The sequence below is a fragment of the Octodon degus genome, unplaced genomic scaffold (assembly GCF_000260255.1).
Source record: "Octodon degus isolate 3935 unplaced genomic scaffold, OctDeg1.0 scaffold00237, whole genome shotgun sequence".
NCBI lineage: Eukaryota > Metazoa > Chordata > Mammalia > Rodentia > Octodontidae > Octodon > Octodon degus.
Window position 1 is genome coordinate 529,829 of NW_004524813.1, and position 16,793 is coordinate 546,621.

The 16,793-nt window shown below is 36.3% G+C and overlaps 1 protein-coding gene across 1 annotated transcript in view; it reads right to left on the reverse strand.

Annotated features, from left to right (window-relative positions):
• Positions 1–16,793, reverse strand: part of LOC101565073 (ephrin type-A receptor 6) — a 1,186,195-nt gene that overhangs the window by 4,704 nt on the left and 1,164,698 nt on the right. The window contains 1 exon segment of the mRNA XM_012512596.2: positions 13,310–13,503. Coding sequence (XP_012368050.1) covers positions 13,310–13,503 — 194 coding nt within the window.

Genomic DNA, 16,793 nt, shown 5'->3' on the forward strand with positions numbered 1-16,793 from the left:
GAAGCTTTTCACCCAGTTCTGCCGTGCTGCTGAATCCATGTTCGCTCACCTTTCTACATTCGCTGGGTAGTTCTCCTATTGGTGGAAAATTCGTTCATAAAGATTCCACTTATTTGTTTTCAAACTTTCAACAAGTACTTGTAACTTATTAAAAAAGTAATTTCTGCTGTTAAAGAACTCACTTACATAAATTAAAATTTACGTACATCCAAGCACAGCACACCGTAGCCAAAAGTACAGATATTAATAAGGCCCCCAAAAGCAAAATAAATGAAAGGTTGTGTTAACCAAGCAAACAAACAAAGAAGGAACGCAGCACTGATAAACAATTCTTATTTTAGATTCTAAGATCTGATACCAAAGGTGTTTCAGTTGGGTATATTTTTTTAGTTTTAACATTAAAATAATACAAAGTATTATTTTGGACAGATGTGTTTACATACATACATGTTTACATGTACACATTCATATGATATATCTATTAATAGTTTTACACATAAGAACTAAGGGACAGAAGAAGTAAAATAGAATTAATTTTAGAAATCATAAACTCAGCTGACTATTTTAGCTGTAATATATTCTCCTTACAGAAAAATATGAAAATTAGTATCAAAAACATTTTGTCTGCTTTAATAAAATACTTAGTAAAAGTACTGTAAATGTATTATTTAGCATTTCCCATGATAGATACATTAATTATTCTTAGGGTAATAAATGTACCATTTAAGGAATTCTCAGATCTTTAACTTATATTAACTAGTAAAGAAGTAACAATATTGAGAGTTTGGGTCAAATCAATATTTATAAAATAATGAAATACATTCTTATTGGAAGTGAATCAGTGAATTATTGTTTATCAGAATTTGACGGTAGTCAAACTTTCATAAAACAATCATGAGAGAATCCATGTTGTCTTAACTAGAATAATTTTAAATTCCAATATTTAAAATATTTCATTATAATGTTTTTGCCATTCATACTGTATCTAATTACACTGTAACTTGAAACTGATAATTTATGAAAACATGATTTTTTTTTGTTTTTTGGCGGAACCAGGGCTTGAACTCAGGCCCTTACACTTGCCAGGGAAGCACTTATTCCACTGAGCCATCGCCCCAGCCCCATGGAAACACGATAAATCTACACAAAGCATGAATTCCTTCACTGCAAAATAAAAGGGTACATTATTCTATATAAGTAAATCCTAGTAATGTTATGGTAAAAAATATATGGAATTAGAAGTTAGTTTCAAGATTACTACTTGAGGTAAAAGCTGAAAATCTCTACCAATCAAAATTACCCTTAAAAATTCTTTGCTCCTGGAGAGTCTGAGTCTCTTTGAACAAGCTATATGTGGCTTAACTCTTAAGGACTCTGGAAGGAATCTTCCCTGGGATTCAGGGCTGAATCTTTACCAAAGGCCTAGACTTCTTTTCTTTGGTTTTTCTCTCTCATATTGATCTCACTTTTTATAAATGATGGCTCAGTTAAAAATGGAAGCAGGGATGACAAAGGATGATGGAGAAATTTAGTGTTTTGTTATTTATACATAATTGGGGGACCGGGGTTCGGTCATGTATCTCATGACTATACCATTTTGAGTTTAGTTACCCTTCATAGTGGCTTCTGCCTTCCTTTCGAACCACTATTCAACTCTAGTATCACATTTTATATTTTGGGGGATTAGCTATATTTTTTCTTAGAAATTACAAATTACAGTGCCATTTGTCTCTGGGATGTTTCATTTAGTTAGTATCAGAATATCTTATGATTTGACTGGAAACAAAGATTTGGTTTTTTCATGTATAAATGTTAAAAAGCTATTACAGCACCTACCAACAAATATTTGAATTATTGCTATATATTCTCAAAGTTTCCTACAGATGTTTATACTAATAAATATTATTAAATAAGAATTCATGTCATGATACTAAATAGGAAATGTCTCCATGGCCAACAGTTTTAAGCAAGTTATTTAATTATAGTATTTCGAAGAGTGTTCACTGCTCTAATCTGCATTTTTGGGTATTTAAGAGAATTCAAAATGTTGTTTAAAAATTATTTGACTAGCCTATGGAATATACTTTGAAAGCACTGCTGTACTTTATTAAGTTTCAGTATCAAAATGACTAGTGTACCCTTATTAATTTTTAGCATAAATAAAACTATATGTGTTAGAACATTGAATGTTGTATTTGAAAATAAGGGATCTCATATCTTTGTTTTTAATTTTATGTATTTGGTATACATTCTCACTATGCAGCTTAGACTTGTCGTAATCTTCCTGTTTCAGCCTCCCCAGCACTGGGATTACAGTCATGCGTCACCATGCCTGTTTTTGGTTTTGGCAGGCTCCATGTGCCCGGTACCATACAGCGTGCAGTACCGGGGACTGAACCTGGGTCCTTGCACTTGCCTAGGCAGGTGCTTAGACAGCTGAGCTATCTCTGCAGTCCCTGGATCTCATATCTTTAATTAGGTGGCAAAAAAATTTCTGAAACTTAACAAATTTCAAGAATGTGTTTAATCCATTTTTTCTTTATACTCTTTGTTTTCTATATACTCTTTGTTCTCAATACACAGACATAGTCAAACAGCTGCTACTTCTTTCTTCTGAGATGAAGCTAGAATAGCTTTCAACATTCACAATTTCATATAATTGGTGAGTGCAACTGCAATCTGCCAAATTCTTTGCTATATTTGCTATATTCTTATATTCTTTACATGAAAAAGAAATGGAAGGACATTACATTAACTGAAGGACTGACCTGGCTTGTTTCCCTGTTGGAAAACATCTACTAATTGTTTTCAGAAAGTTTCTGTAGCATAAGTCCCTTTCTCTCTCCACATCTTTAGTAACCTAGTTCTCTTTGGCCTTTATATGACTGCACTGGCAGTTGATTTAGTAAGGTCAGTGTCCCCTCGTTGTTCACAGCCACTGTGCAATAACTTTTCTTTTACCTTATCTTATAATGAAGTTGAAAAATGCTGCTATTTTCTGGCTTCCTGGGCCAGGTTTCATCATTCTCACATGAATTCTCTAGAACATTACCTAATAAACAATAAATGCCCTCTCTTATCAAACATGTACAGTGATAAATTGCCTGCTCTTTGCTGAACATGTAGAAGTTTCTGTTATTTGGTGAATAGTGGGTACTGCCCATCTGAGAAATGTTTTTATGGGAAAGGCAGCAGTTCATATTTTAAAAAGTACCAATTATAGAACAGAAGGCCAAAGGTCTAATTCATCCTTAGAACAGTGAAAAGGGGCTAGAATTAGGTAATTTCATGTCTAAATTATATTCAATTTAGACTAGAGTAAAAGGCTGCAGTATAGGTGTGATAGGTAATATTACAGTTTAAAGGGTAATGAATATATATTCCCAGTACATTTAGGTATGTAAAAATAAATAGCTCTAATAGACCCAAGAAGTGTTTATTCTGGTGAGTACTTTGATAATAGGACTAGCCTTTTACTTTCTTCTTTTTTTTTTTTTTTTGGTGGAACCAGGGATTGAATTCAGGCCCTTGTGCTTGCCAAGGAAGCGTTTATTCTACTGAGCTATCTCCCCGGCCCCAGGACTAGCCTTTTAATGTTTCTTAGATTGGATATTAGTAAATATCAATACTATCCTTTAAAAGTAAGTAGGTTTTCATCTTCAAAAGTTTTCCATGTTTTATGTTAATCATGTAAATATGATCTAATAGTAAATCTAATAAAGTTGTGTTAGAGATTATGTTTTCAGAAACACTACTGAAGTAATTTTTTTTTTTTTTTTTTTGCAGTACCAGGGATTGAACTCAGGACCTTGTGCTTGCCAGGCAAGCACTTATTTTACTGAGCTATCTGCAAGTAAAATCTGAAGTAAAATTGTTTTGATATAAAATCATCACATGAGGGCTGGGGAGATGGCTCAGTAGAATAAGCGCTTGCCTGGCAAGCTCAAGGGCCTGAGTTCAATTCCTGACTATACAAAAAAAAAAAAAAAAAAATTGGGCCAGGGATATAACTCAGTGGTATAAGTGCCTGCTTGGCAAGCACAGGGTCCCAAGTTCAATCTCTGGTACTGCACAAAAAATAAATACACACATAAATAAAATAAAATCATCCATGGTTAAAGAGTTTTTCTCCCCTTACTAACATAATATAACTTTTTAATTGAATTTTTAGTTTACATACAGTTAGAACTACACAGATATTACTCTTATTCTATATTACCAATGTCACATGTTTATGAATATTTTACATTTTCAAATATTCATATTCAAGAGTATGTATGTCAATGCTTAACAATGTTTTAATTCTCTAATTCTCCAGATTACTATGTACATTCTCTTACTGTAAATGTTATATAGTCTTGGAGAATATATCTTTTTGCTTTAGTTGAATTTTTCCTTGGGAAAGAACCCATAAAGTAGAAGAATATTTTTATAGAAGTGTATGAAAATTCCTTGACAGTAGGAATATGGTATTCCATATGAGTAATCATTTAGACTTGATTTTTAGTTTCTCTACAGAAAATACATGGCATAATGTCTGATTTATGGTTAATGATCTATTTTAATTTATTTAATCAATTAATTTATTTTTGAGTCAGGGTTTCATTATGCAATCTGGGCTGCTTTGAAGTCACTTTGTAGCCCAGGCTGGCCTCAAACTCATTGAACCTCTTGCCTTATCTTCCTAAGTGCAGGGATTACAGTTATGTGCCACGGTGCAAAGCTTTATTTCATTTTTAAAGAATAAAAACTAGTCAATGCGGCTCAAATTACTAACGAGTTTTCTGCTCAACATGAGCTTCATCTTGTGAACTGTTTCTACTGCCTTTGTAGGTTTCAGGCAGAAGAAGAGACAGCTAATAGATGGAGTCAGAGAGCATACTTTTAAAGGTTCCTGTGGAATTATAACCTCACCGGTGACCGCAATGGCAGTATTTGCCTTTATTCAGTAGCACTGCTTTTCCATGAGTTTCTCATTTTATAGCCCAAGAACAACAGCTTCACACAATTCACCTGATCAGTATAATACTCATTCTCTGCATATCCGACGCACACTACCTATCTAACCACTGAGCAAAGAATTTATTTACATTAGAAAACATTACATTCTTTGCAGTTAAGTCTGAAATTCAAGTTAAATTATGAACAAAGATTAAATTATGAAAGAATTTTGATATTAAAATTTAAAACACAAGTTGACTTAATAATATAAAATCTTGAATGTATAGCAACCCACCATATATCTTATAGACTTTTTTTTTTTTGGAACTGGGGATTGAACTCAGACCCTTGTGCTTGCCGGGGAAGCACTTATTCTACTGAGCCATCACGCCGGCCCCAAATGGAATAAGGCTTTTTTTTTTTTTTTTTTTCTCTGAATGCCTTCAGGGCAGGTTTGGCTGGCTTGAGTTGTGGGGATCAAACCACAGCAACCTGAGCCTGACTGCTTTGTTGAAGCAGCCTGGACATATTTCATGGTTGGAAGTAGTATCTGTTTTCCCAACAGTCTGACTCTCTGCAATATTAAATTGGAAGCATGAATTATTTTTTGTCAGACTTTTACTTTCAATAAATCTTCAGTTTTTAAAATAGTTGTGATTAATTTGCATAAGTTTGATAACTGGTAAACTCACAAAAGAAGGAAAGTTAAATTTTTAAAGTGAATTGGAACATTTAGATGTGTTTGGACATTTAGAAGAATTGATGTAGAGCAGGAATAATACTTTAAAAAATCTCTTCTGAGTATCTTCATAAGATCCCTAGCACCAGAATAATAGATCACTGAACTAAAACCAAAACCAAAACCAAAAGGACTATTTTGTGAGGAAACAATCCAGGGTCAGAAAATAGATTTTATATCAGATGACAAATGCAGTACACTGGCAGTGCCTATTGAAAATGCCTCCTGAAAGGGATAGTGAGGTAATGGCCAAGCTCTATAGGGAAGTGTTGTGGTGATTAGTAATGTCTGCCACAGCAAGGGAAAAAAAGCAAAACATCTTATTTGCCAACACTAAATAATTTCAATCTACAGAAATGCCTGAAGATGTAATTCTGGAACTATGTTCTTTCCATATTTTTTCTCATTTCTCTATATTGTTCTAGTTATTATTTTCTTTTCTGAACTAATGCTCTTCAAGTGGTTGGGCACTGTAGGAGAATGTTTGGAGAATATATAGGCAATGCATTTGCTGCTTATTCTTGTTGCGAGGTCATATGCGCTATACCCATGTATTTTCCCAGTGGGACATGAAATAATGGGTTGTGCCACATTAAAATTATTTGGAGTTTTAACATACTCCATCTATCGAGTCTTACTTAGCCCAGAGAAAATTAAACTAGAAATGTAAACATTTAGCCTCTCATAATGTTACTTTTGAAATAGCGCTGTACTAAGTAACGTGTTGTCATCCTGTGTGATTTTATACCACACCGCAGAATTAACAAATGACTTCGATTTGGAGGATCTTGTTCCTGATCTGCTGACTGCATGGCCGTGTACTGTTGGAAGTATTAGCCTCTCAAGTCTGTGTCTGAAGGGTGAGGAAAATAACAGTGATGATTACGTGGCATGACTGAGAAAAGCAACTATTACCATGACTGGCACACTGTCAGCATTTAACAAATAGCAGTAGTTGTTATTATTGATAACATATATTAGAATCTGTATAAGTATTTCTATGGGTATTAACCTCAGTATTATAACTGTCTTCTGCTAGGAGTTCATGTAAATTGAATTTAGATTTTCTAATAGGTGGGTACAAGTTGCACATTTTTTTTTTTTTTTTTTTTTTGGCGGAAGCGGGGATTGAACTCAGATCCTTGTGTTTGCCAGTCAAGTGCTTATCCTACTGAGCCATCTCCCTGGCCCCAAGTTGCACATATTCTGATCAGTGCTTCAAATTTGAACTTCTTTATATAAAACCTTATTATTTAATCTCACTGATCTTGGCCAGCCTGTGATTTCTCTATCATAAAAATATTAGAAGTGCTAGTGACAAAAATCAAAACAAGTCATTTATTGTATGTGATATAGAGATCAACAGTTTAGTAAGTTCGGATTCTATACTGCCTAGCCAGCACTGAACAAGACCTTTTCAGAATGAATGGAAAAATTATATCAAATTGTAATAATAAAATATCATTATTAACTGAATTATTGGTGCATTACTAATGAATTCAGTCTTAGAACATTTCTCACAGTTCTCTAAAGCAGAGATTCTTCATTATGGCACTGGTATGAGCCTTTCTCAGCCTTCATCATTCATATATTACTGAGACTTCAACAATGTACTTATACTATTAAAATGGTGGTGATAACACTTTCTAAGAGCTAAAATCCAACAGTAGGGCTAACGATTGCCAAGTGGGTAGTGAGGGTCCTCAGAAGGAACCTTAGCTCTGGCAGAAGCTGACTATTAGACTGATGTTTTCCCACTGCTTAACGGCTGCTCATCCTTGGATATCAGTTTTGAGCTGATGATCAAGAAACTCTTACATAATCTGTCAAATTTTTGATCAGTGACATGGTAAGGACCTGGAGCAGGATTTGGCAAAAGTATTTTTTTCTTTTTTGTTACTTCACAGGTTTGTCATAAAGAACACTGACGAAGTGGCTGCAGCCTAGTACATTAAGTAGGCTTCAAAGCATGGAGGAATCTAGGGGGAAGATTGAGGAGGATGTAGAAGTAATGTGCACGACAATGTGGTTGAGGTCCAGGGAGCGTTGGGTGAAGGGACACTGTACATTCCCTGGGACACTGCGGTATTAAGCTACAGGTCCCCTGGGGTGAATGTATTTGCCCAGTAAGACATGAAATTAACAGGTTATGCCACAGTGGAAATTATTTTGAGGATTTTGCTATACTCTACATAGCAAGTCTTTTTTTTTTTTTCTCCCAGAGAAAATCTAACTAGAAACCCAGGATTCTATGGGAGTATAGTTGAGTTGGGAATAGTTACTAGGTTGATTGCAAGTGCTGGGAAAGTGGGAGCAATTGCTGTTTTAAAGTACATACCCAGATGTTGCTCCACATGCTGTTCTACACAACATCTTTGGCCTCAAGTTGGGACCTTTCTCTCGGGGACTGTGTATCATACGGCAGTTTTGAGTAATTATTTGAAATAATTTTAACTATTGTAAAATAATTTAAAATGAGGCCATTTTGAATACATTTATGGAAGGCTGACTGCCTGAATTAAATGAGTAGTTTGGCAAATCATGTTTTATACTTTATTGGATTTAAAGTTATGTTTACTTACATATCCACACTTGAGTAGGAGAGAAAGGAAGCATGTTGGGCACTGAGTACCCCAATGGAGGTGTGTTAGGCAGAAAAATGTTGATAGAAGAAACAATGAAAACTGCTGTTTAAATAATGGAAACCTCTTAGGAATGTCTTCAAGTTGGTCACTTTGGGCCAGTGAGATAGCTCAGTGGTCCAAAGCACCTGCTTAGGCAAGCTCAGCCAAGTGCAGGGACTGTGGTTCAATCCCTGGCACCATGTGCCACGCCAGCCCCAATCCCAGGTCGGGCTGAGCTGACCACAAAATAAAATAAAATAAATAAATAAAATGAAATAAAATAAAATAAGGTACGTCTTTTAAAAGGGGAGTTTACAAATAATAAGGTTTATGTAATTTCCAGTATGGCAATATAATATTATTAAATTAGATTTCAATTTCATAGCCTACTTCATCTCCCTTTGTCACTTTATTTTTATTTTTTAACTTATTTAATTTTATGTATTTGGCATAGGGGCTCACTATGAAGCTTGGACTTATAGTGATCCTCTTTTTTCAGCTTCCCCAGCACTGGGATTATAGGCATGTGCAATCATGCCTAGTTTTGGCAGCCAGGTAGGATGGGGCCAGCACAGCATGTGGTACTGGAGATCAAACCTCAGTCCTTGTGCTTGCCTAGGCAGGTGCTTAGACCACTGAGCTATCTCCATTTCTTCTCCTTCTTACCACTTTGCCAAGATAAAGGATAAAAGTTTCTCAGATGAACTCTTGAGAAAAATGCAATTAGAGTGGAATAAAAACCATGCCGAGAGGCTGGTGAGATAGCTCAGCTGACTAAAGTGTCTGCTTAGGCAAGTTTAGACAAGCACAGGGGCCATGGTTCAATCCTGGCACCACATGATGTGCCAGCCCCACCCCCAGGGCAGACTGAGCTGCCCCCCCAAAAAAAAGTATGAGTGAAGAAAAAAAAAACATGGGGACCTCATGGAAGAGGGCTATGTTGGCCCAGAAATGTGAGAGAAACCTGTGAGATTGGGGACTCTAACGAAAAAGAGAGTGCAAAATAGTCTAATGAAAGTGGCTGTGGCATATACACATAAATTCATTTGCATGTTCAAGGGACATGAGGATGAAAGACTGAAATTCCACAGTGTGTCATGTTTTCTTAATACAACATCACTCTGGAACAAACATCTGGGCCCTGGGAACTTTGAAAGTGAGTGTGCTTGCCATATGGAGGGACTTATCACAATTTTAAAAGTATAAAATGAGTCAGGTGTTCTTTAGCCGATATTACCCATCTATCATAGCTATTCTTCCTAAACAGCCTCAGTTCTCTGACATCAGGGACAGAGTAGGTAAGTGATATTGAGGATAAGAGGGTGGAAATAGGAACCATTCAGGCCACTCTGAAAGTAAAAATGATGATAAAGTTCATACATGGTGTCCTTAAAACTCAGTTCACTTTGTTTCTAAAAGGAAAATACATTAAGAGCAAAAGTAGTCGCACATACTTCTTTGTCAGAATGAGGGTAGTCTATCAGTCACAAAAACTCCCATTTGGTGTTGAGGCAATCAGAAGGTAGTCTAATCAAGCTGCGACCTTCATGAAAACACCCACCTCCTGGGCTGCTTGTGGTGGGCTTATCGCAGAGCCTGCGACACACAGGCTGCTGCACTGCCTCCCTCCACACCTCACTAAACCCTCAACCCCGGCCCTCAGACAGAGCCCTCCATCAGGACTTGACCCCTGCTTGGGATCCTTCAGGCTTTCTGACATTTTCCCATCTTAGGTCCTTCACTGATATTTTCCAAATGTGATGATGATTTATAATCTTGAAAATTCAAACAAGAAGTTGCTTAATGTTCCTATTTCAAAACAAGACCTTTTATCTATCTGCATAGTAAGACATCTTTGTTGCTAGGTGCTGGCTGTGATATTAGTTAGCTATTCCATCAGAGGTCTGTATACATTGTCCTCTTTCACAACTGCAGGCTCATTTCCTGGTTCCTTTCCATCAGAATGTCACTTCAGTATTAAAGCATCCCCAAGCTTCTTCAAGAAAATCTATGTTCAAGTGGCATCCACTTCAATATAAAAGCTTCAAGTTTATCATTCTTAATAGCTGAATAATACTCCATTGTGTAAAAATACCACATCTTTTTCAACCATTCCTCAGGTGATGGGCATCTTGGTTGTTTCCAAGATTTTTCTGATCAAGGAGATTATGGGGCCAAAGAGGAAAGTGATCTATGATGTAGAGTGTGCCTAAAGAGAGTCACATGGACAGAAAATACTCTCTCAGGCTTTCACAGAGAGCACATTGGCCAAGCATTGGCCGTGACTCATCCACATGGCTGACACTGACAAAGGTTCTACAATCTGAGGTGCAGGATCTCGGGATAAATCCTGAGGGGATTTCACTGACCTTATCACACCCAAAAGCTACAACTCTTGTTGCATAGGTCCTGCTTTACCTTGTTCTTAACCATCCAGCAGAAAAGTATAAAAATGAAATATGAGAAGTAAAGCCATGCTGTTATGTTGAGCTGTAGGGGACTCAGGTCAACAATTTCTGACATTGCCAGTCAAGCAGAAAACTCAATACTATTATGGGCTACTGGACTCGTTTAGAATATTTTGCTGAGTTTACACACCTATAATATTCAAATAACGGAACTTAACAAATAAAAGGGTATACAGATGAATGTCCATTTTGTATCTGTCCACTTTGTATTCAAAGTGGTTAGGATAGATATATAGTTACATTCTCTTAATGAATAGAGTGATTTGTTCTAATGGTGTTTGTAAATAGGATATCAAGTCCGCATCTTGTACAGCAATTAACCACTAGGACAAATGTATGCAATGTGTTAATTATTGAAACTATCCTACCAATTTGATTTGAAACTGTCTCATTGCTATTTGTTTATCAATAAAATTATGGGGAAAAATCTATGACAACAACAACCAAGGGGCATTTCCTCTAACTACTTTCCTTTCACGTCACAGCCAGGATTCTGGAAACAAAAACCAGAACTACATATTATTCTCTCTGACCTCAAATTCATCCCTCATTCACTGTAATCTGCCTCACACAACTTTCTTGAAAACACTCTTGCAAAAGTTGCCCAGAGGCATCTGAAAATCTCATTGCTAAGTTCAACACATATAGCTTACTTTTTCTTTTACTGATATTATCAACCTTTAGACACCATACTGTTTAAATTGTTTTTCTTTTGGACTTATGACCTGACTTTCTCCATTTCCCTTATTATCTGTCTGACTCTTTGTTGTCAGTCTCCTTTGATGATTTTTTTCCTGGTTATGTCTTAAATAAGCAGGCATTCCAAAGGGCTGAACTAATTCCCTCTGTTTACTTATGTTCTTCACATTTTTCATAGTTTATCTGCACCATACTTAGAGCATACAGTACAATCTTATGCTGTTGATATGCAAATCTGCATTCACAGCTGAGGCCTTTCACACAAAGTTCAATTTTTAACTATCTACTAGACATTTCCACTGAGAGCTAGCACATAAACACTGCTGATTCAGTATGCTCAAAATGATATTATTTCTACTCCAAATATTGCTTCCTCTTTCTCTCCTACAGATTATACCACCAGTTGTTTGTTGAGGAAATGTAATATGCTTGATTATTTCCTTTCCTTTCCCTTCATTCAGACCTTCCTTCCTTCCTTCCTTCCTTCCTTCCTTCCTTCCTTCCTTCCTTCCTTCCTTCCTTCCTTCCTTCCTTCCTTCCTTCCTTCCTTTGTATTCAATGAACAAGACACATTGGTTTGTGTCTGACTAATAATTAGTTCATTCTCTTCTGACCTTGAGCTTATTTCCATTTTAGACAGTAGGTCTTAATTGTTTGGGGCTTGGCTTGTTGAAAATGTACAGTTGTCTCTGTTTTCAGTCTTGTGTGCTTTGTTGTGCCTTCACAGTATATCTGAATCCATCCTAACTTGATCTTACAGGATGCAAATGTGATCCTGTCTTTTTCTTGCTTAAATTCCACAGTGGCTGTCCTTGTCTTTAATGATGAACTCTAAAGTGCTTTCCTCTGCCACCTCCTACTCCTTTACTGCTTCCTACAGTGGACTGCTTCAGGGAAGATGGGCTAGAGGAATAGTTCAATTTCCAGCTATTTCATGCTTGGCTTCACTTTACTGAGGCTGCCAATTAGTGCTTTAGAGGTGAGCTCTTCTGTGTTCTGTGTGAATGGAGGCCCATTTCAAATGCTCCTTCAAGAGCCTGCCCTTATCACTAAAACCCCACACTGGCTTGAACTGGTAACCTGAAGTGAATATCTGTGTTTTTCCTTGACTATCCCTCTGAAAACTTTCAAAAGGCTTTGGTTATTTCTAAGTTCAGTTTTGCTTAAAAGTAGATATATTTTCAAGTTAATGACATTTCAAATATAATGTTTTTAGACATAGATGACAATTTTTTAGTTGGACTCTTATAATTGCTTGTGAAAGAGAAGTGAAAAGATCTCAACTCTGACTTATAAAATGGTGTTTGAGCGCCTTCCCCTTCTTGTCAGCCATCCCCGTCTGGCTTTAGAAATGGAAAATATCAGCAGCTGGGTGTGATATATCAGCAGGAAATGTCCTTGCCTCGGGATGACTCACAAATGACTGCACCCCTATGTTGCTTGCCATTTTGAACAGAGCCACAACATAAAATAAAGAACAAAATTAGAGTGGCTAATGGACAAACAAATCCTATTTACACAGGTAAGGAAGGATCAGTAAAGAAAAATATATAAATATCAAAGACCCACACAGGAAAATAATATAAACAAAGCAATTCAGAAGTATTAGGTACAGAGAAAAGAAAAGGGGAAGCTGTTTGCATGTGGAAAAATATCCACATTTTTCTTTAATGTTAATAATTTGTCTATTTGGTTGACAAATAAAATATAGTTTACACAAGGTCAATAACTAGAAAGTTACCAATGCAAACTGCTCCCCTTCTTCCTGTTATTCTCATTAGTAGCTTGAAAGAAAGGAAGATTGTCAAGGGAAAAAAAATCAACATTATGCATCTTACACAAGGATATCCTCTACCAGGGTGTGAAGGGCACTGGGGTTGCGGATCAGTTTGTCGAGGAAGCCGACAATGTCAGTAAATTTGGGTCTGTGATTTCTCTCCTTCTGCCAGCAGTGGAGCATCAGTTGGTGGAGAGATGCCGGGCAGCCCATGGGAGCTGGAAGTCTGTAACCTTCTTCAATGGACAGAATGACCTGCATGCAAACATACACAGATTATTCTTTTACTTCTAGGGGTGATAATCCATATGTTAAATTATAATTTCTTCATTCACAAGCAGCAGCCACCAAAATATTGGTTACACCTGAAAACTACTTGTGATAAATAAACAAGGGCCAATGAAATATAAACCCCAGGGCTCTAAGGGAGGACTACAAGTAGCTCCACAGCATGTGCCACGAGAGAAAGCTGTTTAAACGCGTGCCGCCTTTATCCAGAACCCGGTTATGTTCTCACCACAATCAGTTTTTGTGTGATAACTGACAGCTAGAACCATCTGAAAACCCAGTCATGGCACTAAAAAGGCAGCATGGGATTGCTGAGTGCATGCAAACACCAGGGACAAATGTTTTTGTTTGCTTTTCCAGCCAGCCCAGCCCACCCTGAGGGTAAGGCTGGCACGGTGTGTGGTGCCAGGCATCCAACTGCTGCTTCCTGCGCCTGACTAAGCTTGCCTAAGCAGGCACTTCAGACTGCTGAGCTGTCTTGCCAGCCCGGGACAAATGTTTTAAGTGAAAATTAAGTACAATTTTGCTAAAAATGATTTTATGGACCATGGTTTTATGCTTTTCATTTTAATATTAATATGTATTTTGAACCATTTATTCTTCTTTAGCCTGCATTTATTTTGCTCGCTACAAACTTTCTTATGATCTGATAATGACCTGACCTTGAAGTCATCTTTCCAAAACCTCTAAGGTCATTTAATCCTCCTAGCCATGTCTAACAAAAGCTAAAGCCACAAAACAAAAGGAACATTCAGTCTGAGCCTCTGGGGCTGGGGAGATAGCTCAGCAATATAAGCACTTGCCTGGCAAGTGCAAGGTCCTGAGTTCAATCCCTCGTAGCACCAAAAAAGAAAATAAATCTACCACACAGTGTGAGTCTCTCACAGAACTTCACAGCACTTTCAGAAGTTCTCCCAGTATAACATGCTAGCAACCAGTCACAGTGGCCAGTGAATACTTTAACTGTAGCTAGAAGGACTGAGGGGCTGAATTTATAATTTTAATTCATTAAAATTGAATATAGCTGTCCATGTTTGCTGCTCTATGAGTCAGGACCATTCTAGGGTGAAGAATCCTTAAGCCAAGTTAAGAGTCACACATTTTTTGAGAACAAAGAGTTTTCTTGACACTTAGGAAATCATGTGTGTGATCATGCAGGACAGTTACCTGGTTCATATATGACTTCCCCAACCCTGGACATTTCCTCAAAAATACAGTATAATTATCTTGAACTCATGTAATTAAATTTTACTGAAACATTCAAAGGTAAGTCTTTATTATTGTATCATCTCTGAGAAAGATAGAGGAAAGAATTTATTCCCCCTGTTGTTGAGGTGGGAAAGCTGAGGATCAAGTTAATCTTTGTATGGAGACTCAATTTAACCTCACCCCACCCACTCCAACAAACAAGGGAAGAAGGCTGCAGGTGTTAGAACAAATAAGAATTCTACTTCTGCACCATATAAACATTTTCTTTTTTGAAATGAATACTGACATTTTAGTTTCTTTTTTTAATTGGCACCGTGTGATATGACTGAAATATCCTAAATTTATGTTATGAGCAATTTGTAAAAAAGCAGCAGTAATATGCCTAGGAATATTTTATCTGCTAAGCTTAAGTTGCTTTTCTGTATCTGGGAATTTCTCATAATCCCATCAGTGTTCTCGTGAACAGACCACTTTGACCTGAAAGGACATTAACATTTTTCTTATCTGTTTTCTGTCATTTTTGCTATCAATTAGACTTGGTTTTTAAGATTTTGTTATATATTTTAGTAAAACTAGAGGGTATATAAATGCTTGTAATATACCAAAACCACTGTGGGTAGTTCAGCAAAGTCATTAAGAAAAAATAGCCCACTTACATTAGAGAAAGCCTTTGTAGTTCCACCCTAGGACAGCTGGATAATTAATTTGCCATAATAGGCCAGTCATACGTGCATGAACTGAACAGGTGACAAGTGAGAATATTTATGAGGAACAGTGGCTAGCATCATGGAATATTTCCCACGTTCTGGTCCTTCATCTAGACTTCATTTACTGGCTAATATTACACAGCATGGTAATTATTATTTCTGTTTCATACATAAAAATTTATATTCTAAGAAGTTAGAAAGTTTGCCTAGATTCACATAGGTGGCACATATGTAGCAGAACTGGAATTTGAACTTACTTTCTTTAACTTAAAAAAATTTCCCTTGGCCATTCTCTGGAAACACTTCTCTATTTTTTATGATGTAACATTTTCTTCTTCTCTTTTTTTTTTTTTTTTTTTTTTGTAGCTGTTCCTAATAAAATCTGCATACTGATTACTGTATTATCTTTGTCATAGCATATGTTAATTGCATTTCAATGCTTTTATTTAGATCTTAAGTTTAATATTTTAAGTAGATTTAAAATATACTATCTAGTTTGTAAAATATATTGCTCAATTTAATGGTAATTTCTGAATACTTCTACATCTTTTGTAAATTTTGGGTGCATCTATCACTTTGTACTGTAGTTTCTTCATTTGTTTATCTTCAAGCTTATGCATGCTGGAAAAAAGAAATGGTGTCTCTAGAGTCTACATTTCATCATTTACTATAGTGCTTCATACATTAATAAATACTATAAACTCAAAAATTATTAGAATAATTTTTATTTGTCTTGATGGTGGAACAGAGCTTTTTAAAAATTCTTGGTGTGTGAAGCTACTCAAAAATGGATTCAAAGTACAAGCAAGAAGCCCCTCTGGAAGAAATATTATTTTTTAAAAAATTACATCAACCATCACTATCCAAAAATGTTCTCCTAATCTTGCACTTTGCCAGAATAACCAAGTTGAAACTGAGGGCTTGCTCTTTCTTAAGGAAAAGGAATTTGATTTAACCTAGATTTCTCACTAACATCTTCTTCCTTTCCAGAAGAATTATTGTTTTATACTTGAACCCACTGATGAAGAGTAGATTTTCCTAGACAACTTCTGTGAATAGTTAATAGTCAAATCCAGATTGCTTGGTATTATTTCCTCTTGATGAAGTTACTCTCATGCATTTTCTGTAAGAGGAGGGAGTTGCAAGAGGGTGGGCTCCCCTTGCTGAAACCATTTGCTTGTACATGTCCAATGGAGCCTGTTGCCCAGGATACCTGTCTTTGGAGCATTGAGAAGATAAGGTGACTGAAATCTTTTCTTATTTTTGACCTCTACTTTTGAACTTATTTAGTTCTTTAACTCTTGTTCTTGTGAAATTTGTTTTAAGCCCTGATACCAAGCA